Below are 26,458 nucleotides of genomic sequence, written 5' to 3'. Positions count from 1 at the left end.
TCAGACTAGTTGCCAACGTTTACAAATCACACACACACACAATCTGGATTTCTAGCTTCTTTTGAAAAATGGAAAGATCTGGCCACATGGGGCCCACATTCCCACAGGCTACAGTTGACTTAAGTGAGGAAGAACCTCCCCCTCTAGTTGTGGCAGACACCCCAGTCCACACCACCCATCTCCTGACACCGAGACAGCCTAAAGGAGCCAGCCCTCAGGTTACACGCAGCCCAGTTCATATGGGTTACCTGCCGGGCCCCTGAAAGGCCCTGGAGTTGGTGACCCCAGTCCCAGATCAACAGGCACTGTTGGAAGGAGACTGACTGCCAGGGGCTACACAGGTGTGCGAGCCACCTCTCCCTGCAGAGGAAGGGGGTCCTGCCCGGTGGCAGGCAGTGAGGCCAAGGCCCCTGTTGGTGGACAGCCCTACATGGCCCTCCTGGGCAAGCAGAGATGCCCAGCCACAAGGGGCGGTGGAGGCAGGGAAGAAGGCAGACCCGGCCAGGGAAAAGCACCCCCAGGCTGCCTGGCTCTGGCAGCTGAGGTTGTCTCCATTTATTGTCGGTGAGGAAAACCCTGGCGAGTCAATCCAGTGCGATCTCTCCCAGAGGAGTGCTAAGGGAAGGGGCCCTGGAGGCCCCCAGAAATAGCTTATAGCAACAGTGCTTTGACCAAGAGCTGCTGGACACGGTCCCCGGGGGAAGGCGGTGTCCCCTCGGCTCCTCCTCTCCCACAGCCATCCCAGTGGGGGAACGGCCATCAGTCCTTTGGTGGCAGGTGGCAACAAGTGGGGAGAGAACAGGAGAGAACAGACAACAGGCAGGCGGGTGGGTGTGAGGTGACAATGGACCCACCATCCCTGAGCCCTGGGGTAGGGGGACACAACTAGCCTAAATGAGGGGCCAGACTACAGTGTGTTAAAGAGCCAGGATTAGCACCTACGTGAGCATCAGGAACCAGAGCTGCAGCCGGGGCCTGCCTCCCAGAGGCCCCCGCCCACCCAGCACAGCCGCCACAGCCCCGTGTCCTGGGAAGTGAGGTTTTGTTCCTATAGAACGAGGGGAGATGAAGGAAGCACCTCCCTGAACTTGGAGGGACGGGGGAAGGATCTGTCCGCCAGGCCTGTTCGTGTCTGAGGACACAGTGACTAACTCAAACTTAATTAGAGGCTTCATAAATAGAGCTCCTGAGTGAGGAGAAAGATCCAGGGCCGCCTGCCCTGGAAAGGAAGGCAGGGCCTCAGAGGCAGGACTCGGGCAGCAAGAAGCCAGTGCGACCCAGCCCTGTGTGCTGGCCTGCCAAGGGGGAGGCCGGGCCAGAGGCCGACCGCGGGCAGACCTCGTGGGTGGGAGGACCTTGGGGTCAGAACTTTGACAGCTAAGAGTCCCAGCTGGATGTGGGGGAGGGAAGAGGTACCAGGGAGCTGCCCATCACAGCAGGGGCTGGGCGGGATGTGGGCAGCTGCGCTCGGCCACTCCCGCTCCCTGCATCCAGGACCCTACTTGCTCCTTGGGTCAGTCACAGCATCTGGAGTCATCAAAACCAGGCTGGGCAGGGCTGAGCCTCAGCTGCCTGCGGCTCAGAGAAGAGGGAAGAAAACTCTTTGGCCCAGAACAGCCAGAGGACCCTGAGGAGGGGGAGGCCATCACCCAGAGGCTCCCTCCCCATAAGTCATCTTTCCTCTCGACTGATCCTGAAGGGGAACAGGGTGCCCCCCAGCGGAGCACAGCCCGGGAGCCGAGCCAGGAGAGGTGGAGGTCCCCAGCTGGCGGCCCTCACTGTTAGCTCTTGTCCCCGGGGGACTTGCTCTTGGTATCACGCTTGTTTCCTAGCAGCTTCAGCACCTTCATGGTCTTGAACTTCCCCTTCTTCTTGCCCTCAGGCTCAGCCTCCTTCTGGAACTCTGCAGAGGAGAAAGGGGAGCCCATCAGGGCAGGCCACAGGGAGGGATGCAGGCCTGCCCTGCTCCACCCCCTCCTCGTGTGGAACCTCGGGCAGGTCCCTGCACCTTTGCGAGCCTCTGGTTCTTGCCTACAGAATGGGAACCACAGCCCTCTCCCACTGCTCTGGCAAGGACCCAGAGCTACACGCATTTCCCATTTTGGGAAACAATCTGGAAACTGTGAAGCATGGTATAAATTTCCCTTTATAAGGCTCCATTCTGCTTGGCTGGTGCTCACAGTTCCGTGGGTCACAACACAAACACTGACTGTCAGAGCTAGAAGAAATCCCAGAAATCATCTGTCCTGGCCCCCAATTTTACAGAGAAGGAAACCGTGGGTTTTGAAATGGACTAACCCCAACTGAGCTCTTTGGAGGGGCCAGGCCCTGGGCTAAGTGCTTCATACACATTATGCCAGCAGTCCTTACTCAGCACACGCCTGAGGGGGGTGCCTCCATCGCCCCCGTTCTGCAGACAAGGACAGTGAGGCCTAGAGGGTGACGTGGCTAGCTCAAAGTCACCCAGCTAGTAAGCGCCAGAGCCAGGGCTGGAATCCCAGCGTCTGACTGGAGTCCAGACTTAACCACAAAGCCACAGAGTGAGTCACTGGGGAAACCAAGATTAAGCTCAGGTCTCCTGACTTCCATCCAGTGCTCTTTGAACCATTCCAGGCACGATCTTGTTTCCCAGCAGGCACTGCTGTTTGAGCCCACAGACCCCTCCAAGACGAACTGCAGATCCCAAGGAGGAACGCAGAGCCCAAGGGAAAGCACACTGGGAGAGAGCTCACCACGCACCACCGTCCTCCCTGTGGCACCAGGGCATCCCGCACCCACCCTCCCTGCCCAGACCATGGCCTTCCCAGCCAAAGGCTGTGCCACGCACACACGGCCTTCCCAGCAAAACAGAGGCTGGGAGTTCGCACACACCATCCCTGTGGCGCCCACTCCAACCCTCTGTTCAACCTGCCCTGGCCCTCCAGGAGTTCAAGTGGACCAGAGCCCCAGGAGCGGCCTCACCTTTCCTCCTGATCATGGCTTCCAACATCTTATCTTCCTCTTCCTCCCTGAAACGAAAAGGGAAGCTGAGTGTCCCGCAGGAAGAAGGACCAGATAATCTCTCAGTCCCTCCAGCCTCTGAGTCCACCCAGGGCTGAGCAAGGGTGCGCTGGGGTCGCTGGCAGTGACGGCAGGGCTGGCCTCGTCTGCTGTGGGCCCCTCCCCCAAGGACCCCCAGGGGAGTCCCTCCCCAGCCATCTCACCTCTGCCGGTCCTCGTCCAGGCAGTTGACGATGGCGTTGCGCTGCTCGATGAGGGTCACAAGCTCCTGCATCAGCACCTTCTCCCGGCCCCGGTCCTCCTCTGTCCAGTCCTTTTCTGCCCAAGGAGAAGGCTGGGAGTGTGAGCGGTGGGGAAACGCTCCTGTCTTCCCAGGAAGCCAGGAGCCAACACCTGAGTGCTAAGGGGGCCGCAGGCCAGCCCCACGCTAAATCCTATGAGGACAGGAAGGAGGAGCCCAGACGGGTGGGGATCACAGGCTTTTGGAGAAATGAAGGTTGTTATAGAGGAGACCAGGGATACTAGGCTGCCTACCAAAAAACCCTTCAAGGGGCCTTGGAAGGACCAGCACAACACGCATTCTGAGAACAGAGACCAGCGTGGGCCAAAGGGCTTCCTGCTTCTGTTCATTCACTCGTTCAACCAATATTCACTGGTGGGTTTGGAGCGGGCAGGATCTGCTGGGCCTGCTGGGAGCCTCCAAAGGCGGGCTGGCGGAGCAGGCGGGTGAACAGGGACCCCAGGTCCTCAGGCAGAAGTAACACGACGGAAGTGGCATACTGGGGCATTCACCTAATGCCATGAAGGAGGGCAGACTAGAGGGTACCCTGGGGGCAGGGAGCCCGGCCAGGAGGTGTCCCTGACATCTCATACACCTGCTGCCCCTCCAGCCTCCTCTCAAGAACCCGAGCCTTCCCCCAGGACCACTCTCTGACCCCACTCCCACCCAGCCCACAGGCCCCTGGGGGATGGATGCCCATACTTGGCCTTCGCCTTACAGCATCTGCCACCACAGGCCTCCCCATCTCAAAATAAACATCCTGAGGCCCCTCAGCTGTGCCCCAAGCCCCTCTGCCTCACCCTGCCCAGACTCAGGAGCAGGGAACCCAGCACAGTTCTGGGGACAGCATGGGCTTCAGAGTCACCACTCCAGTTCAAAGCCTACTCCGTCACTTCCCAAATCTGGGGCCTGGGTAAGTTATGTCCCCAATCCGGGATGCGCTGCCACCACACAGAGGACTAGAGAAGCAACAGAGTAAGCCCAGCGCCAGGCTGGCTTGGGGTACATGGGCACTGCGCCGACTCCAGCCACCGGGTGTCGCTGCGGCTCCCTCTGAGTGGCGGCCATGCCCCAGCCCGAGATCTGGGAGTGACTCATAGACGGCAGCAGAAGGTTGGGACATTCTGTGGCTTCCCCAGGGACACTCCTATCTCTGGGTCCCATCCAGCCTCGCAAGTTCCCCAGTCAACAGAGAGGCAGGGCCACTGTCCCAGAGAGGAGGGCTGTGTGTGCAGGACAGGCCAGATCACAGACATGGACAGAAGCCCAGCTCCACACCAGTGGGCAAAGCTCTCCACCTCTCTGGCTCTCCATTGCCTCATCTGTTAAATGGGAACAGGGATGCCGACCACGTGGGCCACAGGAAGAGGTCAAGAGCCCTGGTTCCCAGCTCTGGACACTCCACAGTCTGCGGCTCACTCCATTTCCCGGCCACGGACCCCCAACTCAGCCACATGCTAACCATCAACCATCAGCCTCTCAGAGGACAGTGTTTCCACGTCCACTGTCCCCTCATCCCAAGAACACCCTACAGGGTGCGTACCCTCATCCTATCTTACACTTGAAGCCACTGAGGCTCGGTGAGGCTGAGAAACCCATCCAGCCTCCCCTGTCCTCTGCCCCAAGCACGTCAGTGACAGGACACAGGACTGTCTGACTCCATCCCAGTCATCGTGCTCCCATTCGGAGCACGTCCGTCCCTCCCTCCTAGAGTCATTCTGAGCCATGCTGTGCAGGGGGTCCTTCCACCTCCCCCTCACCCCCCGCTGGTAAAGTCCATGCTCTGGCCTGATGGCTGTGAGCCCAGAGCTGTCTCTGGACAAGCATCGCTATCACCCACTCATCCGGGGCAGCCCTGGGCCCTGGAGCCTGAGCCCCTCCTCACTGAGGACCTGCCCACCACATGTTCCAGGAGAGGGGGCGGCCAAAACAGGCCAGTCTGCTCCTGGTCCTGCTCACTGTAGCCCCTCATCCCTGACACTACGTGTGCCCACACCCCCACACTGGCCACGCTGTTCCCTCTCCTGCTGTGGCTCGAGCTATTTATCACCTGTTACAACCCAGACAGCACCCCTGGTCCTCTCCTCCTCTGGCCCTCTTCCCAGAGTCTGCCTGCACCTCCTCATCAGCGCTGCATGTCCACTCCCCAGCCTGGAGGGGAAGAACGAGGCCCTCTCCTACATGGCCCCAGGCCCAGGCAGGTGCCAGAGGAGAGCGCGTGGCTGCACTCACCTGGCTTATTGAGAAGGCAGCGCAGCTCATACTCCACGTCGGCCTGGCGCTGCTCCAGGTGCTGCTGCTTGAAGCTGGAGGGTGGGAATAAGCCGACTATTAATTCTGCCCTGTGCACGGCGGCCCTGCCCTGTGCTGTGAGTGATGAGGGAAGACAGGAAAGCTGCTGTTCCAAGCCCTACGGATTCCGAGGAGGGGAGCAGGGGCCGAGGGCGGGAGGACTCACACGTAGATGAGCTCCGACTCCCGCCGCACCAGCAGGTGCTTCTCGTGGATGAGCTTGAACCAGTCCACCAGCATGTCGTCCTCACGGCCCTCTGGAAGCCAGACACCCACGGAGGCCAGGGTTGGCGGCAGTTCCCACCCTCGAAGGAGCCATCGAGGCTCCCCCGACCCCTAAGTCCCACCCTCCAGGCCCTCCCAGCAGCTCCCGCACCGTTCGCTCCACCACGCAGCTTCTCTTCCAGCAGGACCCCACGGTGTTCCAGGGCATCCAGCTGGCGCTCGATGGTGTCCATCTCTCCATAGATGTCCTCTTCGGGGATGTACTGGTCAGCCTGGACCTGCCCGACAGCACCCTGGTCACCTGAACAGCCCACCTGCCTGCTGCCAGGAGCTCTGGCATTTCTCCGCCAGCAGTGGCCACCACAGGCCTGGGCCTGGCTCTGTCCCACACCCTGGGATGGCCAGATGCGGGATCCCAGTGTGGCGCAGGGGAGAGCTATAAACCCTCCATGCCCTTGGCCCCAGCGCCAACAGGCACACCCAGAGGGAGGCAGAACTTCCTGCCTCTCGTGGCAGCCCCTCCCACTTCCCTGCCACTCCAGAAATGATGTCACGCTGTGAGAAGTGACCCTATTAGAGAGAGAAACTTGAGGACATGCTAATCTGTTCAACTAGAAGAATATCCTGTGAGCACTTGGACCCTTGAACTATTGTTAGTAACAAGTGAAATGCACCAGCCACTGCTCTCGCTTGAGAACAGCTGATCTGCTCGGAATCGCCCCAGGCTCCAAGTGAAATCTTCCAGCTGGACCACCCAAGTGCCCCCCTCTGACATCTGAGGGCAGCTGCCCAGGCAGCCCATCCTCTCGAGAGTCCCACAGGAAGCCTGAGGCTGCCCAGGGACGGGGCCCAGGCCCCACTGGCCGGATGTCAGGGAGCTCCCAGTTGGTACCTTGCGCTTGATGAGCGGGAAGCCGTGTCCTGGGGCCGGCGGCCTCGCTGGCTTGGATCCCTTGGTGACCTTCTTTGTGGTTGGGGACGCTGTGGGTGACGCCTTCCTGTTAAAAGGATTCTCCTTGCAGGAAGACTAAAGGCAGGGAGACATGACAGAGGATAAGTCTGGGGATGGGATGGGACAGTAAGGCACCCTCCCACCCCCACAGGATCACATGCGACTACGGAAAGCAGGCCTGGAGCCCAAGGCAGGAGGATTCGCCTACGGGTGAGGAGGGCCCAGGCAGAGCGCATCTTTCAGCAACCAGTCTCTGATGCACTCAGCCATTCGACAAACACTCCATATGTGAGCCCCTCCCACGTGCAGCCACTGCACTGGATACTCCAACACATTCTTACTTAGTTCTCACAACCACTCCGCCAAGTGGCTGTTCTAATGTCCATTTTACAGCTGAGGAAACTCAAGTTCAGAGAAGTTAAGTAATTGGCTCAAGGTCACGCACCTCCCAAGGGCCCAAGCTAGGGGGAAAATCTGTCTGTCTCAGGGCCAGGGCAGCCATCCAGCACTGGGGCAGCAGTCAGGAGTTTAGGGCCAGACAGAGCTATAGTGGCTCATTCAGGCCTCACAACCACACTCTTCTCAGAGGGGATACTCAGGCTCAGAGAGGTGAAGCTCTTTGCCCAGCGTCGCCCAGCCAGGAAGTGCCAAAGCAGGCATCCCACCTTCCATGTAGCCAGCAGGTGGAGGAGGAGGCTAGCTCCCTCACTGCCCAGGAAAGACCCCTGTCCTCTGCTGCCCGGCTCTGTGCACCCAGAACCCTGCACCTTTCTGTCCCTCTGGGGAGACCCCTGCCCTCTCTGACGCCAGCACCGGGACAGGGCCCTGCCTCCACGTGGGCAAGGCCAACGTCTTCCAACCACTCTGCACAGCTCAGCGGAAACAGAGGCCTCACCTGAGGCTGTGGAGTGCTCCCAGGGGTGCTCACCCAGCTCTCTCCCAGTGGCAGGGGCAGCAGGAGGGAGCCCTATCACCTCACCTGTGCTGGCCCCTCCTGGGGAGCGACTGCCTCTGGTTGGTAGTTGCTGGGATTTCTGAAGCAGGGGAAGTGCCAGCCGAGTCCAGCATGGCAGGGACACAGGCTTGGGTCCCCACAGGCCAGCACCCACCCAAGACCCCCGTCTCCTGCCCCCATGGCCTCTGGGATTCTCTCCTAATCCTGGGGTTAGGGTGGGAGTGGGGGGCGTCCCAGAAGGAAGCCCACCTGGGGCTCTGCCCGCTGCCTCCACAGTCAGACCCCGAGGGGCCCAGCAGGGCCCAACAGCCCACGTCCTCGAGCCCCGCAAGGGTTCCCAGCCTTTTCTCAGTCACAGAACTTCAAACCAACCTTTCACACACCCCAGGACAGGAAACAGGTGTTTAAAGGGAACTGCCTAAAGTGAGGGCATCCAAAGTCAGCCTCCTCCCGCTCCCCCCACCACCAAGGAGCCCTGGGGCTCCTCAGAGCAGCCCGAGGCCCAGAGGGCAGGGCCTCCTCAAGGTCACACAGCAGCGGGTGGCAGAGCTGGATAGGAGGCTGCTGGCCGGGCCAGGGAAGGTTAAATGTCTGAAAGGCGCATGAGTGGGGGCTGGACCAACAGCTCAGCCCCGTCCCCAGACCCAGCCTCTGTCAGGTCAGTCAGCCCACGACAACAGCCCCCACGTGAGCTGTCCTGCCACCCTCCACCTGGGGCTGGACAAGCCTTGGGCCCTCAGAGGGCTGCAGAGTCCCGGGCGAAAGTGGATGATCAGAATGGTGGCCCAAAGGGGCTATGGCTGCAAGAGAGGTCCCCTCAGGAACCAGATGCCCAGAGGAATGTCCTGACACCCAGGGACCCCCAGTTCTTGACATGCGACTGAAAAACAAGTGCACAAACAGTCCACAGAGGTCATCTGGCAAACGAGCTCCCGGGAGGGGCGCCCAGCTGGACCCTCCTCATGCCCACTCCACCCAAGAGGAGATGGAGCGCAGGGCGGGCCTGGGAGGGGCCTCGGGCATCAACAGGGCCTGAGTGAATGGAAGTGTGGACAGAAGGATGTGCGGATGCAGGGTGGCTGGGGAATGCGTCCCAATGTATAAGTGCACGGGATAAGCAGGTAACCGGGTCCCTGGATGCATCAGTTCACGGAGGACTGGTACAGGGGACAGGTGAGTAGATGGATGGGAGGTCTGGCCAATGACGGAAGGATGGATACGTGAATCTTTGCCTCAGTGAATGGAGTGGTGAAAGCGTAGATGTACACAGCCAAGGTCAGTCAAGAAGTCAGAGGCCAGCGAAGATGGAGGCTCTGGACATTCCTGCACTGGGACCAGAGCCCCATCCACAGACAGGACAGCAGCAGGTAACGGGGGAGAGGCACTCACCTTTACCTGGAGCTGCGGGGACGAGGTTCCAGGAGAAGGCACAGGGCTCTTGTCTCCAACCAACAAGAGAGGGGTGGGGGCAGCGCCACTGCAGGGCTTGGCTGGCTGGGGACCCGGGCTGCCCGTCGCACTGGGGGCAAGGCCAGGGCTGGCTTGAGGCATCCGGGCCACGCTGGGCTGCACCAGCTCCCCAGAGGAGGACAGGGAGGAGTTGGCAGAGATGCTGGTGGAGGTCCCAGGAGTGCCGGGGGCGTGGACAGCAGGCTCTGAGGAACTCTTGGGCACGACTGGTGGCTCCAGAAGCTCCCCAGTGGGGGTCTGGCTGGAGCTCTCGGACGACAGGCTCTCCACACTGAGGGCTGGCGACGGGGTAGCTGAGGGTGGCTCTGAGTGGGAGAGGCGGGAGGCATGGAGAGCTGTACAAAGAGATGAGCAGTGGGCACCAGGCGAGGGGCACAGTCAGGGCTTCCAGCCTCACCTAACACACTCCACTCTCAATAGGGCTGCAGGTGGCCCTGGAAACCCAAGTCCTTCCATGTCCAGACGAGGCCATGGACCAGAGAACAGCAAACACATGAGAGGACCAAGGTCCTTAGTGGACAAACCATCCAAATTCATCCTGTGCTCTCTGGGCTCTGGCATCATGCCTCGTGGCACATCGAATCCTGGGTGTCCTTACTGGCCCTGATGTCCTCGTCCAGCATGGTACTGCCTCCACTTTCCCTCCATGTCTGATCTGACCCAAAGCAGAGCCGAATTTAAAAGGCAAATCTGCCGGGGAGGGGAGGGCAGACAAAATCGAGGCTGATCTCTCCTCTGCCTCCAACTCCAGAGCAGAGGTGGGAGGAGAGCAAAGGGGAGGAGCGGGCGCCCCGCAGTGGCCGGCTCTGGGCCAGGCACTGCCCTGCACCACTGCAACCCTCACGCCCCTGACAGATACCATACTTCAAAGTATCGCCATCTGCGTTTTCCAGATGAAGCAACAGACTCAGAGAACAGAAGGCACTTGCTCCGGCAAGGGCTGGGATTGGACCCCGCTGTGTCTGACTCAGAGCTCAGCCCACCAGCTATACCCGCACACGCCCACCACCTCCACTCGGCCGACCACACTCAGCTAGAGGGTCCCAGGGCTCCAGCAGGGACCCCAGACCCCTGAGCACCTGCCTCTGCTCATCTCTGACATGCTCTCGGCCCCACTGTCGGAGGGGCTCCTCAGAGGTCTCTGAGGCAGCCAGACCCCAGCCGTGGTGGAAGGTGACCGGGCCCAGTGCCTAAGAAGACTGCAAGACGGTGACAGCCAAAACCACAACGTGGCTGCATGAGAGGCAGGGCCAGGCGGAGGGAGCACAGTGCCCTGGAGGTGGCCCCCATCACCATTTCCCAGATGAAGAGACTGAGGACAGACAAAGGCAAGGAATAGCTCAGTCACTAGGCCTGCATCACACACAGCCAGGCCAGAGGCTGAGGAGCCTGGCAGTTGAGGACAGTGACGAGCTAGGCGGGATGCGAGCCACCCCTGCCTGTGCTTTCCACAAGCCCGACTCTATTCACTGGATAGCATTTAATTCTCACAACAGCCCTGTGAGCTGGGCTACAAAGGGTCAAGAGGATGAAGTCTGGAGCCTGGGTTCAAATCCAGCCTCCACTGTAAGTGCTGTGAGGCCTTGGGCAAATCACTTACCCTCTCTGTGCCTCAGTTTCCTCACCTGCAAAATGGGGGTATAAAACCTACCTCACAGGTTTGCTCTAGGATTAAATGCGAGGAAACATATGAAACATGTGGCACCTGGCCTGAAGGGGGTCCTGCTGTGCCACATCCCCTTCCCCACCCGGGGCTGACCCAGGCACCCGAGCCCAGAGCTCTGACTGTCAGAAGGGCTCCCAGGCACAGCACTCACCAAGTGGGGACGCGCTGGGCGCTCGGGGAGCAGGGCGCTTCTTTGTCTTGGGGCTGCTGGTGGGGGTGATGCCATACCAGGGGTGCAGGGACTTAGGTGTGGACTCAGCGGGGGCCAGACCAGGCCCGGGGGCCAGGCTTGGTGTAGCGGGTGGCTCCTCCTCCTCCTCCTCAAAGGGGTTGTAGGGCTTGGGCTCCGGGCAGGCCGCCGCCGGGCTCCCCTGGGCCGCCTCCTCCGGGCCACCATTCTCCCCCTGCCTGCTGTCGCGCCTTGGCGGCCGGGGGCTGCTGCTCGGGGGCAGGGGGGCGGGCTTCTTCTTTGGCTCTGCCTGCACCAGCGTGATCCATGGGGGGTCCTTCCTGGGGGCTGGCGCCCTGGAGGGCAGCAAGAAGAGTCCGAAACCATTAGGAGGCAAAAGGGGCTCTGTCCTTCTCTGGACGGTTAGGAGTCCTTTTCAAAGGGGGAGGATGAGAGACTGCGCCCTCTCTACTCCCACCCCCAGCCCAGGGCGGCCAATCTGGGCCCAAGGCTGAAAGGGACTGTTACAGTCACATCCCAACTGGGCCCCTCGAGGCCCAGAGAGGGCGAACCTTCACATCACACAGCCCCATGAGCCCAGCCCAGGAAAGGACCCACAAGCGGCTCCCTGAGTAACCTTGAGAGAGTCACCTGCCCTCTCTGCATCAGTCTCCCACCCATGAAATGGTGACAAGATCATCCCTGCCTCACAAGGTCACTGTCAGGCCTGGCACAGAGCACGTGCTCACTGAGCGTTAACTACTATTCCGGCTGCGGCCCGCCTCTCTCCCTCACCCACCACGGGGAAGCACGGCTCCCAAACATCAGCCAGAAATAGACGACCTCACCAGGACGCGGGGCCCAGGGGTGGGGGAGGATCTGAGCCAGGGATACAGCGGAGCTTTTCTGGGTCTTTCTGTACTCTGCTGCTAATTGTCACAACTCTAAGAGCAAGGCCCAGGTCTCCCACGTCACAGAGGCAGGGGAGGCTGGAGAGGTGAAGAGACTCCAGAGGCGGCATCTCCACCAGGCCCCGCTGCCCAGAAGCCGGAATCCCAGGGGAGCCTCGGGGAGGGGATGTGGGCACAGCGCTCCCGCCCCACCCAGAGATAAGCCCTGCCCATTCTTGGGAGGGTGTGCTGGTGGGTCACGTGTTCACAGGAAGCCTTGCCCCTGTGGGGGGCCCCAGGGGAACCCCCGTTCCACCACCGGGGCCTTGAACGCCTCTCAGGCCCAGCATACCTCTCTGACAGCTTGGGCGTCCCTCTCGGCTTGGGAACGGGGGGCTCGTGCAGCCTTCCTAGATGGGAAAGGAGAGTGAGATGGGCCTTCGCCGGCAGCTGTGGCTGGGCAGCAGAGCGGGCACCCGGGGAGCCAACCAGAGTGCCCGCCTCACGAACCATGCCCCTCCTTCCTACCCACAGGTCGTGGCCTCCAGGTGGCCATGGCAACCTCACCTGCACCCTCACACTCCCAGCCCAGCACTCAGGGAGATCACATAAGCACCGAAAGTGACAGGTAGAGAAGGTCACAGGGACAAGGCCAGGACACCTGGAGACCCCATTTGCATTTCAGGTGAGAAGGGGGAACCCATGTGTCCCTCAGACACTTGCCCAATGTGGACAGGAAATATTGTCTCAACTCAGCCCCACTGCCACCTCCTCCTGGAAGCCTCCCCTGACTCCCAAGTGTCCTCCATGAATCTTGCAAGAGCCTCTGTGTCCCGCATCTCAACAGACTTCTACACTCTACCGACATCCCCGCGTGTGTACCTGTGTCCCCCTCAAGACTGGCAGCACCTCAAAGGCATATATAAGTCTGAACATATCTCTAACCCCGTGCCCAGCGCCAGGCTGGGCCTCCACATGGAACAGAACTGAGCAAGTCCCAGAGGGAGACCCTAGGAGCATCTCCCCCCAGGCCCCCAGGCATCACTGATATGGCTACCCAGCGCATCCCACATTACACGGAGCCTGTTTCCAGAGCCCATGGACGCCCAGGGAGGTCATCTGGGAAGGTCTTGCAATGAGGGAGTAGGGTAGGGTCTCCACCGCAGTTTAGACCAGCCCAGGGAGAGCCATCAGGGGCCCACCTGAGCAGGGACGCATCCTCGCCTGTCCCCTGTCCCCAGGCCCTGAGCTCTCCCTGCCTGACATCCAGCCATGGCCAGGCACACGGGCTGGGCACAGAAGGGGAGGCCACTTGAAGCATGCACTCAGACTGGCCAGGACACACAGAGTCCCAGAGACACTCAGGACATGACACACACGGTGTGCACTTGCTATACACCCCGAAACTGAAGCATACAAGACAGACACGAAAGAACAGCCTGATACACACAGAATGGGGCAGCAGGGCAGCGATCCGTGTCTGGTTTATTCGAGCTGTACCCCCAGCGTGGAGAATGGAGCACGGCACAGAGAGGCCTCAGTAACTATTTGTCACATGAGTTAATAACCTCAGAAACACAGAAATCCTGGCACATATATGGCATACATGGGCATAGAGTGTGGCCCCACAAATGCTCCCCGTGCACACAGACATTTAAATGCCAGACACCCCAGCAAGCACCTGGCCCCTGCTGGACCCTTGCTCACCGTTCACCAGGCCGCTGCTGCTACCCTGCTCCAAGTTCTCATGCTGCAGGCTGGACCGGGGCCGGGGCGTGGGGGGTGTCGGGGCTGTGTTCTCTGAGGCCTTCCTGGGGGCAGGGGTGGGGCGGCTGGCCGGGGGGCTGGCCAGCTCCTGGGGTTTGCCAGGAAGCTGGGGCTTGGTGGGGATCTGAGGCCGGGCCTCGGGGCTGGCCTTGGGCTCGTCCACCTCAGCCCCCACAGCCGCACTGGGGTGGGAGCTGCTTCCCTCCACATCGTTGGCTTCTTCTGTGAGTTGCTGCTGCTTTGGTTGTGGGGGGAGCCCAGGCTTGGCCCCCAGCCGCCCAGCTGGGCCCAGCCTAGTGCAGTGCTCCGCACACACGAAGGTGCCCTCCTCAGGCCCGCTCCTGTAAGCTCCGGGGAGCAGGGTGCTGGAGCACTGCCGACACCTGCCAGGGAGAAGAGGGTGGGGGAGATTCGACTTGACCGGGCAGCCCGGCCCAGGCGCCTGGCTACCCTCCCTCCAGCAGCCCAGGCTGTTCCTGCCTCCCCTCTTCCCAACTGCCAGCCTACATCCTGTCTGATACCTCAGACTTCCCAGAGGAAAATGGAGATGGCAACTGTCAGAGTCACAGAACAATAAACCCACATGAAATCAGCAACACGCTTGTGAAATGTGCCCCCAGTTTGTGCTGCAAGAGGAGGCAAAGGTCCCTCCGAGCGGCCATCCACTGTGTGGACCACACTGGTCAGAGGCTCGGGAAATCAACTGAGTGGTTTTCAAGCAACCAAGGTTTTTTTGTTTTTGCTGAGTTTTTCTGTTTTTTTTTTAGATTGGCACCAGAGCTAACAACTGTTGTCAATCTTCTTCTTTTTTCTTTTTTTTTTCTGCTTTTTCTCCCCAAATCCCCCAGTACATAGTTGTATATTTTAGTTGCAGGTCCTTCTAGTTGTGGCATGTGGGACGCTGCCTCAGCATGGCCTGATGAACGGTGCCATATCCACGCCCAGGATCCAAACTGGTGAAACCCTGGGCCACCAAAGTGGAGTGCGTGAACTTAACCACTTGGCCACGGGGCGGGCCCCTGTTTTATGTTTTATGAAATAGAATAAAATACAATCTGTCAGAGTGGATCCCACTTGTTTTATGAATCTCTAATTCCAGCTGTGCATCTATTTACACAAGTTTTATTTCAGGGATATATTGACAACTGGTCAGAGTGTCAAAGTATTTCTTACTGGGGGTCACTATAAAAAGTTTTTAAAACAGTGTCCTCGCAGCCAGACATGACTCTGCTGGTGTACAGGTTCCCTGCTCAAGATTTTTCCCCCATGATACCTCACTTCTGCAGTGAGGTCCCTGGGTTCAAGGTTCTGCCGCCACACTCACAAACACACACACATTGACCCACGATTGAATGCATGTCGTAATTCTCGGTCCCTGGCTTTCCTGGACTAATCAATTTTCCTTACTGATTTCATTTTTTGTAACACATAAAATGCTTTCATACATTTTCTAAGTTATTTGTCTTTTCTTTGCCTCTTATTCCATTTTCTTTAAACTTGGCTTCCCCTGGGAGCCACACACTGGAAGCAAGGTATTACTGTGACTTTTTTTTTTCTATCCTTTCTTTTTTCAACAGCTTTTAAAGCACATTCTGCTCCTTAACCATCATCAGGTGATTGGCCTCAAAGAGCTCCGGGGCTAGAGGCAGAACCCCCGAGCTCCAGCCGCATTTCTGTCTCTGATTATGTGACTGAGCAAGTCATCTCCCCTCACCATGCCTTGGTTTGCTCATCAGTAAAATGGGGAGAAGAGGCTCCGGCATGAAGACCTGGCAAGACGCCTGGTACACCGTGGTGCTGAATCCGCGTGCGCTCCCTCCCCGGTACCGGGGTGGTGGGGGTGAGGCCCCTGCCCCGAGGTGCCCCGGCCACTCACCGGAAGCAGTGCCGGTGGTACAGCTTGCCCTCGGCCAGGTAACGCTGCACCAGGTGCACGTGCTGATGGCAGGCCGCACACGTGCTGCTGGGGGTCCGGCAGGCGCCCTGCTCTGACAGGCTGCCAGAGGAGAGCTCCTCAGCCTGCAGGGGACGGGGTGGGCAGACGGGGAGGGGGCTGTGCTCACCAGTCACCCTGTTCAAGAACACTCCCCCTTTCCCCTCCACCAAGGCTGTTGTCCCCAAGTGCACACTGAGCTTTACGGTGGTAATGTGCTTCCTCAGAGCCCCGGAGAAGCAGAGGACGGGAGATTGTCACCATTTTGCAAAGGAGGAAACTGAAGCCCAGAGAGGGGAAAAGACTTGCTCAAGGTCACTGAGTCAGGATGGAAACAAAATTCCTGACTTCAGTTTCTGGGGCCCTCCCCCTAGAAAGGCAGCTCCTGGCTGTAGAACCCTTCCCCTTGGCTGCTCCTGCCCCTCGCCCATCCCTGCAGGTGGCCCTGACGGGTGACTGTCCTCTTAGACCCATGCCATCTGCCTTCTCTGCCTCCCCTCCTACAGCCACAGCAGACGCAAATCCCAGTTTCTCTACTTCGAAGCACCGTGACCTTGAGCAAGCTGCTGGCTCTCTGGGCCCTGGATTCCCACCTGCAAACTGGGATCCTACAACCCCCGCCCGCCTCAGCCCTGCACATACTCGCCGGGCACCTGCCCTGGCCCGGGCTCCCGGCCCTCGGGAGCTCCTGCAGCAAGGAGCAGATGGGAGCAGGAGGGAAAGCTCTTTGCACACTGGGAAGTGCTGTCCAGATGTGAAGGGCTGGGGTCACCCGCTAAGCATCTTGGAGCAGGGGACTGGCAGGATGGCCTGACTTCCCGACTGAGAGCCCTTGGACAAATGACCAAACCTCTCTGAGCCTCAGTTTTCTCATCTGTCTATCAGAGCACATAATACTGATGTTCAGGGTTGCTGAGAGGATTAAACAGAATCACGCTGGGAAGTTAAAGCTCTGTCTCAACAGGAGTCAAGGCGGGTATTTGCTGTCACACGTGTGAACCCCTCAGTCCCGGGACGGCAAAGTCAGTGCTGTGGACTGCCCTGCGCCCCCCCGCCCAGGCCTGCATCTCCTGCCCCCGCCCCGTGCCCTGGCCTCTGAGATTCTACTTCCATGGCCAACGAGACAAGGACCAAGGACACCCTCTGAGCAGCAGTCCTCCCTCCGCCCCAGCCCAGGCACCTGCCTACCTGAGCCCCACCTCCTGGTTCTGATAGAGCAGGTGTTTCGGATGGCGGGGAGGAGAGTGCCAGGCCCTTTCTGGGTGGTGAGACACCGGCTGCCAAGAGAAAGGATGGAGACCCTGAGTCAAGTGGGGACCCTGGAGCTCAGTGCCATCACCTTTGGGCAGACCACCCAACGCAGCGGGAGCACAGCAGGCTCCCGCTTCACAGGCCAGAGGCCGCCTCCGCTGCCAAACTAGGTGCCGAGGGCAAGCTACCGCCTCTCTGAGCCTCCACAGGTGGGACAGTGACTCCCACTGCACCGGGCAGTGTGAACAGCGAGGCAACAGCACAATCACAGAACTCACAGCACCCAGAACGTGGCAGGATGGGCAGCTTCCTTCCCACAGGGTAAGGGGTTGAAGGAAAGGAAAAGAAAGGACCACATGGTGCTGACCAGACGGGCCAGCTCCCTGGGGCCACCGGGGGCTGCCCTCCTACACCCCAGTGAGCAGGTGTGGCCACACCACTCCTATGCTCCCTCGCACCAGAAGAAACCCACCCGCCCCACTGAGCCTCCTCCAAGACTCCCCGCTTCACGCCTTCAGCAGACATGCACCGAGCACTTCCTCTGCACCCAGTGAGTAAAATAAAGGCCCCAAATTCAGAAACTGTGCACCAAAAAAAGGTCGGTTTTACTGTAGGATAATTTAAAAAACAAAATCCAAGCGCCTCACTGTGGTCTAGAAGGGCACTTACCGAACTTCAGGTCACAACGCCTTAGCGAGTCCCGAAATCAATCTAGTGGATTGCAACCAGCACATTTAAAAGATGAAACAGACCAGAAAATATCTGCCCACATCACATGCTGCAAGGGGAAGGGCCGTTTCCTGAAACTTGTTTCAGTCACATATGTGTGTGTGAACTCGGACTGTGATGGGAAACGGATTTCTTACCCTGAGTCGTGATCTAAGATTTTGGAAGCCCAGCAGCCTAATCAGGTCCCAGCCCCCTGCCCCGTCCTCATCTCTTCTCTCCCCCTCACTCCCCTGAAGCATACCGGCCTCCTGCTGCCCCCTTGCCTGGAACATCCCTCCCCACATCTTCCCATGGCCTCCTCCTTCTCCTTGTTCAAGGCTTAGCTCAAATGTCACCTCCTCAGAGAGGCCTTCCCTGACCACCCATCTGGAGTAGCCACTTCCACCCCCACTGCTTTTCATCCCATTACCATATTTTGTTTCCTTCATTGGACTCATCTGAAGTTATATTACTTATGACTTTGTCCTCTCTCCCTCTGCCACCCACCAGACTGCAGCTCTGTGAGTCTGTCTCATTCCTGGCTCTCTCCCCAGCACCCAGCACAGTGCCTGGTGCACAGTAGGGAATCCATAAATATTTGTTGAATGAATAAGTGCCAGGTGCTGGGGCTACATAGTTGAGAACTAGACAGAGAGGCACTGTATGGGAAGAGAGGAGAATTCAAGAAATTATGACCAGGGGCTCATGTGTTCACCACGGGGCAGGGGCTTCAAGGGCACCTGCAGTATATCAGGGCAGGCTGCTTGGAGGAGGCAAATGTGAAGATGAGAGGATGAGTAGAAAAGAATGTGCCAGGGGTGGGAGGGGAGGAAGGGGAGGAACAGAAAATGGAGTTTGGGGCTGGAGAATCAAGAAGGAAGGCTTAGCAGTGAAGGCATGTGGTGTATTCAAAGCAGCACAATGTACAGCTGACATTTACACAATGTTCGAAGCCAGTATGACCTCAATAAAATAATTTTAAAAAAAGGAAGCACAAGAAATTCAGGATGACTATAGTAGGGGCAGGGAGTGTGCGAGCTGAGTGGGGAGAGGCCCTCAGGGACCCCACTAAGAAGCTGGACTTTATCTTCATGACATCCGCCCCTGCCACCCTGCAGGGGCAGGCACCCCTCCTCAGACTCCCCACAGCCACTGGGCTTCCCTCCTCACACTCTGGTTGTAGACCAGACTGTGGCTGCTGGAGGGCAGGGGTCAGCTGAGCACCCAGGCTCACTGGCACAAGCTGAACACAGCACAGCGCTGAGGTGTCTCAGCCAGGGCCAGGCTCCAAGGCTGCCCAGACCAGGGGAAGTTGAGCCTGGTCGAAATCGCCCTTGAAATCCCCACTTGCCCAGAAAGCACAGCCACAGCCAGGACCATGTGGGGTGTCTAACAGCCAGCTCTGCCTCCAGGGTGGGAACACAGCACTGTGTTTCCTTTGACTGCACAGCAGGTGGGATAAAAATGGCTTGCATTTAGGGGCCAAGTTGTATGAAAAGCACAAACTGTACTTTTATCAACAACAATCCCCACAGGCCCGGGGGCGCTCCAGCCCAGGCACAGCTTGGGGGGCTGGGCCCACGAGGACGCCCTCACCCCAGGGTCCCCAGGGAGGACCCAGGAACAGAGCAGGCCCCACCGACAGTATTATCAAGGACCGCCCCCCCCCGACCGCCCACAACAGGTCCCGGAAGGCGGCCCTCCAGAGAAGAGCTTAGCAGAGAAAGAGTGGAGCTTGGTGACAGGGAACCCTCCGGAAGATAAGACTGACCCGTAAGTCTATGTAAGCAACTAAACTCTAACCAGTGGGAGAAAGAAGCCATAATAACACACTGAGTCCTAAATCACAGCCAGACAGGCTCACATCTCCTCATTCACTCCTGACATCAACCTTGTGAGACAGGCGCTATTCTTAGGCCCATTGCAAAGGGGAAACTGAGGCAGCAGGGGGACCATGGTGGCCCACTGTCACCCAGACAGTAGATGGCAGAGCAAAAAATTTTGAGTCCATGCTCTTAACCCCCATCCTACTGCTTCTCACCAAAGACTCGGTGGTTGAGAAATACTTTCACTTTGATTTCTGTTAAAATACACATGATGTTATCTGTTCAATCATGGCATTAATCTCTATCATTATGGGGGTAGTAACAGGTTATGCTTTTTTCTATGTTCTAAATTTTCTACAGTAAGCATGCTTTACTTTTAGTAAGAAAAAAACCCCTGACTTCACAGAATACTTTCTTTCAAAAAGATGGGCAGGGATTGTCCATATGGAGAGCAGAGGCAGGAGGCAGGACTGAAATGGGGCAGGGGAGGGGCAAGGAGGCCACCCCCTCAGGTCTGTGGACAGTAGTGCCCCGGCACAGCTCAGGACACCGGATTCTCATCCCAGCCTGACTGGTGTTCCTGCTGTGTGACCTTCAACTTCCTCCTTTCCCTCTCTGGGCCTATCTCTTCTCTGCAGAAGGAGAGGCCCAGTTGTCCCCAGGAGAGATTCCTGCATGGAGATTCTCCAGGCAGGAGGCTGGGGACACCCAGTGACCTGACTCAGGGCAGAGAAGTACCCTTGTAGCTCCCCCATCTTTGCCCCCCACCCCCACGCCCCCACCAGTTCCCCAGCCTCCCAGTTCCTAGGCCTTGAAGGTCACTTCTGGGGAAGACACTGCACAACAGTCCCACAGGGCCACTTCCCTGCAGGAGGAAAAAACACTCAGGGAAGTGTCTGCAAACAGGAAGTGAGGCTGGGTGCCAGAGAGGTGAACTCAGCAGCGGATGAACTCGCCCTGCTGCCTCTCCTCTGACATTACTCTGCTCAATTACTGCTTCCCGTGTTTGTCGTCTGTCTCCCCCTCAGGACTGCCCGCTCCATGGGGCAGCCACCTCGGTCACAGCTGCACCCCCAGGCCCAGCACAGTGTGATTTTATTCAATAAATAGTTCAATGAGCGAATGAATGATCCAGTGAATGAATGATGTGCTGCCTCCCCAGCTGCCTGTTTGCAGCTCAGAAAACAGTAGGACACATCCCTAGCAGGGTCCCCAGGGCCAGCCTCCCTGCAGGGTTGTCCCCCTCTCACCTTGGCCAGGGCTGGCGAAGTGGTTGTAATACTGGGACACGTAGGTCATGATGCTGAGGCAGTCGGGGACGCTCATGGAGACCATGTCATTGGGGTCCAGAAGAGCAGGGATCCCCAGCTCCTTCTCAGCCACTTCAAAGGCCTGGGGGGCGGGGGCGGGGGTGAGGGCAGGTGTGGGGGTGGGGCCAGGTGCGGGGGTGGAGGCAGGTGTGGGGGTGGGGGCAGAAGCAGCCACAGCAGGAAGAGGAGAAGGAGGCAGGTTAGCGGGTGCCCCCTCAGACAAGGCCAAGCTTCCTTCAGTGGGATGAGGGGGACCAGGGCAGGGGTGGGTGTGGCCCACACAATGACCTAGAAAAGGGGGAGGCCAGGTACTCCAGGCACCCACGGGCCAGAGGGAAGAAGGGGCTAGGGAGAGGAGCGGCCAGGGACCAACTGCAAGCCTCAGCTCCTGCCCTGCAAGCCCCCTGCCCACTCCACCCCCACACACAGCCTCTTGGGCCTCCACCTGTCTGGGGACTCACCAAACGGTTATTCTCGAAGACATTGTCCTTGGAAAGCGAATCAAAATCTCTGCAAGAGGCAAAAGGGAGGAGGAGCGTTGAGGAGGTGACGGGGGCAGGGGTGTGGAGCTGGAAGGAGCCAAGTGGAGGTGACCTCATCCAAGCCAGCAGGGCGCAGCAGGGTTGGGGAGGCGTGTGTGGACTTTCAAGGAGGAAACTGAGGCAACAAGCACATGCTAATAGACCGGGGCTGCCAGGCTAGGGCAGAGGATGAGCTCATGGCCCCTGGAGGCATCCAAGCAGAGGCTGGAAATCACTCGGAAGGCGGGGCTCAAGTCCAAGCTTCCACGTTTAAGATCCCGTCCCTCACTGCAAGCCTGGACACCATTCCCCAGGAAGCCCTTCCCCAGGGAGCCGTGTCCTGAGTCAGTGGCACAGACAAAACCAAGACCAGGACTAATGCCTGTACCAACAGGGACATCCACGGATTGCGGGCCTCACGCTGGGCACTGTGCTGAGCTCCTGCCTAGAGTTTATTTTCAAAGCACCTCTATGTGGCAGGTTATTTACCCCATTTTGCAGACGAGGCCTGGAGAAAGGAAGCCACCCAGCCCTGGGAATTCACATTTCTGGCCCTTCCACTGCACGTCACAAACCCAGAGAAGCCACACCAATTTGCTGACTCCCCAACCCAGCCCGAAGATGAATTTTTTTTTTAATGGGGCCAGGAACAGAACAAGTTTGAACCCGACTGGAAATCATACAGACTCCAGAGCTGCCAGTACTGAGTGGCTGGCCGACCCCACTCAGCTACTCCGGAGGGCACCCTCCCTTGGGGAAGCAGTGAAGGGTTTCCCCATTTCTAAGCTGGGACAGGTGAGAGGCGGCAGGGCCTGCCTGGGGGACCCTGGGAGGGGACAGCTGGCTGGTCGGCTGGCTTTATTTATCCCCCCGCCCACTCCGCGCTCCAGGCTGCTGGAGTGGCTGACACCAGTGGAGGCGGCCCAGCCTTCCTGTTCGGCAGCCTGCTGGGTGTACCCACACGAGGCTTTGCCCATCTATGGCTGCAAACTACAGCCCTGACTGCCTGAGACGGTGAGCCCAGAGGCCAGATCAGGCAGCAGCATCGCCTCCAAGGCCTGGGTCCCAGGCCCTGCTCTTCCAGGCCAGGCTATGTGACCTTGGGCAGGTCAGTGGTCCTTGTGGCCTTCATTTTCCCATCTGCAAACAGGGGAAAGCTCAAGGACCACTCCCAGGCTGGTGGGGAGGACTGGTCAATCTGGGCTTGGCAAAGGGCAGGCCTCACAGACATAGGGAGCGGGCAAGCACCCCCGCCCCGGGCCAACTTCTCCAGCAGAGTCCAGGTACAATGAACCATGGGCAAAGGCAGGAAAGGGTAGCTTGAGAACCAGGAATGAGGTGCCCCAAGGCTGCCAGCACTGGGCAGAGGGGAGCTGAGATGTGCGAGCCTCGGCCGCCTTGGCCACCTCTGGCCAGATCACTTCCTTCTCCTCTCAGCTGGGTCCCTACCTCCCCTCGCTTTGCCACTGCCTGAGTGTGACCTTACGCCAGCTATTTAACCTCTAAACCTCAGCCTCCTAGTCTGTGATGCCGTGAACAAGTGAGGGGACACCAGCCCAGCCCCCAACAAGGGCTTGTTCCAAGACCAAATGAAACAAAAGCAACTTGTCTCGGCCATTTATTTCAGTCCCCCAGCAGAGTTCCTAGAAGGCCAGGGTCATGTGTGGTTCCCCCGTGCCCCCAACACCCTAGAGAATTCCTGGTACTTAGCTGGCACTCACTAAATGTTTATTTTATTTTATTTTATTTTTTTTGAGGAAGATTAGCCCTGAGCTAACTACGGCCAATCCTCCTCTTTTTGCTGAGGAAGACTGGCCCTGAGTTAACATCCATGCCCATCTTCCTCTACTTTATACGTGGGATGCCTACCAAAGCATGGCTTTTGCCAAGCAGTGCCACGTCCACACCCGGGATCCGAACCGGGGAACCCCAGGCCACCGAGAAGCGGAACATAGGAACTTAACCGCTGCACCACCAGGCCGGCCCCTAAATGTTTATTGAATGAACAAATGCTGGAAACTGTGTGAAAACAATAAAGGCCCCCAAGATACTACAGCTTTTCCTCCAGTTTCTTCCCCGCCCCCATCTCTGTCCCTAATCCACATCTGGGCTTTGGTAGCATAGATATTCTCTGAGAGTTTTCAAAGGCCAGTGAGGTTCTATTTCACTCTGGGGGAGATGAAGGACATCTCAGAATTCAAGAGTGAAACCCACATGGTCCCTGCCCTCAAGGGAGCTTAAAGATGCCTGGATTGAGGGGGCAGCAGTGAACCAGCTCCCGAACACTGCAGCAGAACCCTGCCCCCCAGCAGAGGCAGGCCCTCCGCCCCAGGAGCTTGAACCACTTTGGAAGATGATTCCTGACCTTGGCCCCTACCCAACCCCTATTTTTACGGACATCCTCCCCTCCCATTGCTGAGGGCCTCTCTCTGCCTTGTGTGGGACCTGGGCCTCAGTTTTTCTCCTGTGCAATGGGCTGGCAGCCCGGGCATTGACCTGCCTTACAAATGAATGTCTGGTCATGATTCTGGATCTCTTCTCATGAGGGCGCTGCCCTCTCCTCCACACCTCCTCCAGCCACATCCCTCCCCTGCTTAAAACCCACATAGCGCCCTGTGGCCCTGTCCACCCTCCTTAGTCAGCAACAGGCCACATCTCCTGGCCCTCCCCATCGTGTGCTGTGGGCTCCAGCAGCGCTTGCTCCCTGGGTCTCGGCTCAGGTGGCCCTCTCTGCCCAGAACGCCCTTCCCTCAGCCGTCACCTGGCTCCTGCTCTCCCCTGGAAGACTATGTGACATCTAGGAGTCCTTCCCAGTCTGGCCCTCTGACACAGCACTTCCCACATGGAATTATCATCACTGCTTATACATCTGTTTCCCCCAGAGGCCGTGAGAGACTGTGTGGGGTTCATCTCTTGGCTGGTTGGTTGCCATCTACATCACCAGCCAGTGTCCAGCACAGAGTAGCAACTCTGTAAATACTTGTTGAATAAAGGAAGGAATAAGACACTTTGATCATCCCCCTACTGCCTAATAACACTACCCATAGTAACTAATGTTAATTGAACGTTCCTTACCTCATCTAACCCTCACAACGATCCTGTGAGGTAGGTCTTTTTCTTTTTTTGAGGAAGATTAGCCCTGAGCTAACTACTGCCAATCCTCCTCTTTTTGCTGAGGAAGACTGGCCCTGAGCTAATATCCATGCCCATCCTCCTCTACTTTATATATGGGACGTCTACCACAGCATGGCTTTTGCCAAGCGGTGCCATGTCCACACCCGGGATCCAAACTGGGGAACCCGGGGCCAGTGAAAAGTGGAACACGTGAACTTAACAGCTGCGCCACTGGGCCAGCCCCTGGTCTTATTATTAACCCTACTTTATAGATGAGGAAACTAATGCCTGGAGGGTCCGGTGATTTACCCAAGGTCGCATACCTAGGACATGGAGAAGCTGAACGCAAACCAAGCCGCCTGCACTTTGATGCCGACAGCCTCAGGGCCGCCCTGCGGCTTAGCTTGACCAAGTCCCTTCACACTCTGGCCCTGTCCCCTGCCTCCTGCCTCCCCGCCTGCCCCCCACAAAAACAGAAGCTCCCTCGAGCCCCCACTCTAATGCATGGATCCAATTTGGGTGCCCTTCTCCTCCATCCTTCAAGCCCCCACTCCTGAGCCCCCCCACCCCATGCCTCTCAGTGCAGACGTCACACACCCCACAGCAGGCAGCGGCCCCCCTGCGTCTCCACCTCATCTTGTTCACGTCTGCATCCACGTCCCCCACAACCCTCTCCTCCAGGGCCCAACACAGGGCCGGCCCCACCACCCAGACACTGCACCACATGGTACAGAGTAAAGCAAGTGCATCTGCACCATTGAATCCTTGCGACAACCCTTTCCTTCCTCCCCTCCTTCATCAAAGCCCTCCCAGGTGCTGTCCCTGGGGAGTGCAGGTCTGGAGGAGACAGACAGAAAGACTCCAGAACCTGCCAGGCCCAGAGAGCCCTTCGGGGGCTGCAGCCAAGGCAGGCAAGGACCATGACTCTTGTCTTCAATTTGCAGAAGTGCAAGAAATGGCAGGCAGCAGATACACTTTCACTCAATGTCTTAATGAGTGATTGAATGAATGAGGTTCCAGGGCCCAAGGCAGAGGGAGCTGAGACAGAAGCCACAAATCAACTGCTCTGAATAAATTTTCCCATGAGAACATCTCTGGGCAGCTAGGAGCAAGAAGAGGCCATTTCATACCCTGGAGTAGCCGGCTGGTGGCTGTCAATGGGACCCTATGAGTCTTCCCAAAGCCACTCCTCCTCCCTGTCCCACGGAGGGCACCAGGGCAGTGGGGTACACACCTGGGGAGGCAAGTCTGTGTCCTAACTGAGGAGGATATTTACAACCACTCATCCAACCACTGTTAACCCAGGGTCCTCTGTGCCAGGCACTGAGCTAGTGCCCCGCAGAAAAGATGGCATCAGGGAGGCAGAGAAGGGGTTCACTGTACTCGGGGCAAGGGGGCCCCACAAAGGGAACAGGCCTCAAGGCCTCATGGGAAGGGGTGCTCAGTGCGCCTGTTGGAGAGTTTAGGACGAAGAGGACAGGCCCAGGGTCCCCAAGGAGGGCTCGGTGTCCCTTCAAAGAGTCAAGGCCTTGGGGGCTCAGTCCTTTGGCGGAAATCAGAGCCCTGTGGGCGGGGCCCGGCCCCCCGCGGAGGGACCAGCCTGGGGGCGGTTCAGCGCCCAGTGGGCGGGGTCAGCGAAGCCTGGCGGGGGAGGGGCCCGGGTCGGGGGTCTCCGTGAGCCGCGCGGCGTCCAGGGCCAGTTGGCAGGGTCTGCGTCTCGGTCTCCGGGGGGCGGCGCCTGCCTCCGCCCCGGCTGCGCGTCACTGAGAGGGGCGGGGGTCCCGGCCCTGCTCCGCGCCGCCGCCCCGCGCCCCGGCCCGCCCTGCGCCCTCCCGGCAGCCCGGCACTCACAGCAGGTCGGGCCGGTGCCGGTGCAGGATGGCGCAGAAGGCCAGGCCGTCCCGGAAGGAGCTGCTCAGGTCGCGGATGTCCACGCCGCGGTAGCCCTCGCACTGGCGGCGGCACCAGGCCAGCAGCGCGCCCCGCGGCCCCGCCATGAGCGCACGGGACTCGGCCCGGCTCCGGGCGCCGCGGCGCGGGCTTCCCCGTCGGGCTTCCGGCCGCCGCTGCGGCTCGAGCTGCGGCTCCGCGCGGCCTGCCCGTGCGCTCCCGGCTCCGACCCGCGGCGG

At 58.8% G+C, this 26,458-nt stretch overlaps 1 protein-coding gene across 5 annotated transcripts; it reads right to left on the bottom strand.

Annotated features, from left to right (window-relative positions):
• Positions 1-44: 44 nt before the first annotated feature.
• On the bottom strand, positions 45-26,458 carry MICALL1 (MICAL like 1). 5 transcript variants are annotated; one of them, XM_070253785.1, is made up of 16 exons: positions 26,181-26,458; positions 21,156-21,204; positions 20,635-20,776; positions 16,788-16,876; positions 15,543-15,685; positions 13,607-14,049; positions 12,252-12,309; positions 10,992-11,365; positions 9,094-9,509; positions 6,690-6,824; positions 5,949-6,075; positions 5,739-5,829; positions 5,513-5,586; positions 3,204-3,334; positions 2,962-3,008; positions 45-1,903 (listed from the first exon to the last, which is right to left on the bottom strand). In XM_070253785.1, the coding sequence occupies exons 1-15, from the start codon at positions 26,324-26,326 to the stop codon at positions 2,991-2,993; spliced, it is 2,436 nt and encodes an 811-aa protein (XP_070109886.1). In that variant the 5' UTR covers positions 26,327-26,458; the 3' UTR covers positions 45-1,903; positions 2,962-2,990. The 5 variants fall into 5 exon arrangements, with proteins under 5 accessions (XP_070109886.1, XP_023487094.1, XP_070109885.1 ...); XM_023631326.2 differs by having other exon boundaries at positions 3,204-3,318; XM_070253784.1 differs by having other exon boundaries at positions 3,204-3,318; positions 9,100-9,479; positions 26,181-26,457.

The sequence above is a fragment of the Equus caballus genome, chromosome 28 (genome assembly GCF_041296265.1).
Source record: "Equus caballus isolate H_3958 breed thoroughbred chromosome 28, TB-T2T, whole genome shotgun sequence".
In the NCBI taxonomy this organism is placed as follows: domain Eukaryota; kingdom Metazoa; phylum Chordata; class Mammalia; order Perissodactyla; family Equidae; genus Equus; species Equus caballus.
The sequence above is the reverse complement of the archived record's forward strand: the minus strand, read 5'-3'. Positions and strand labels throughout refer to the sequence as shown.

Bases quoted from the DNA above. Each gene is read 5' to 3' on its own strand.
- MICALL1 (XM_023631326.2), bottom strand. From the start codon at position 26,326: ATGGCGGGGCCGCGGGGCGCGCTGCTGGCCTGGTGCCGCCGCCAGTGC. The intron at 16,877-20,634 runs GTGAGAGGGGGA...TTCTCTTGGCAG, and splicing joins CTTCGCCAGCCCTGGCCAAG to CCGGTGTCTCACCACCCAGA. The intron at 6,825-9,093 runs GTGAGTGCCTCT...CCCTGCCTTTAG, and splicing joins CCCCGCAGCTCCAGGTAAAG to TCTTCCTGCAAGGAGAATCC.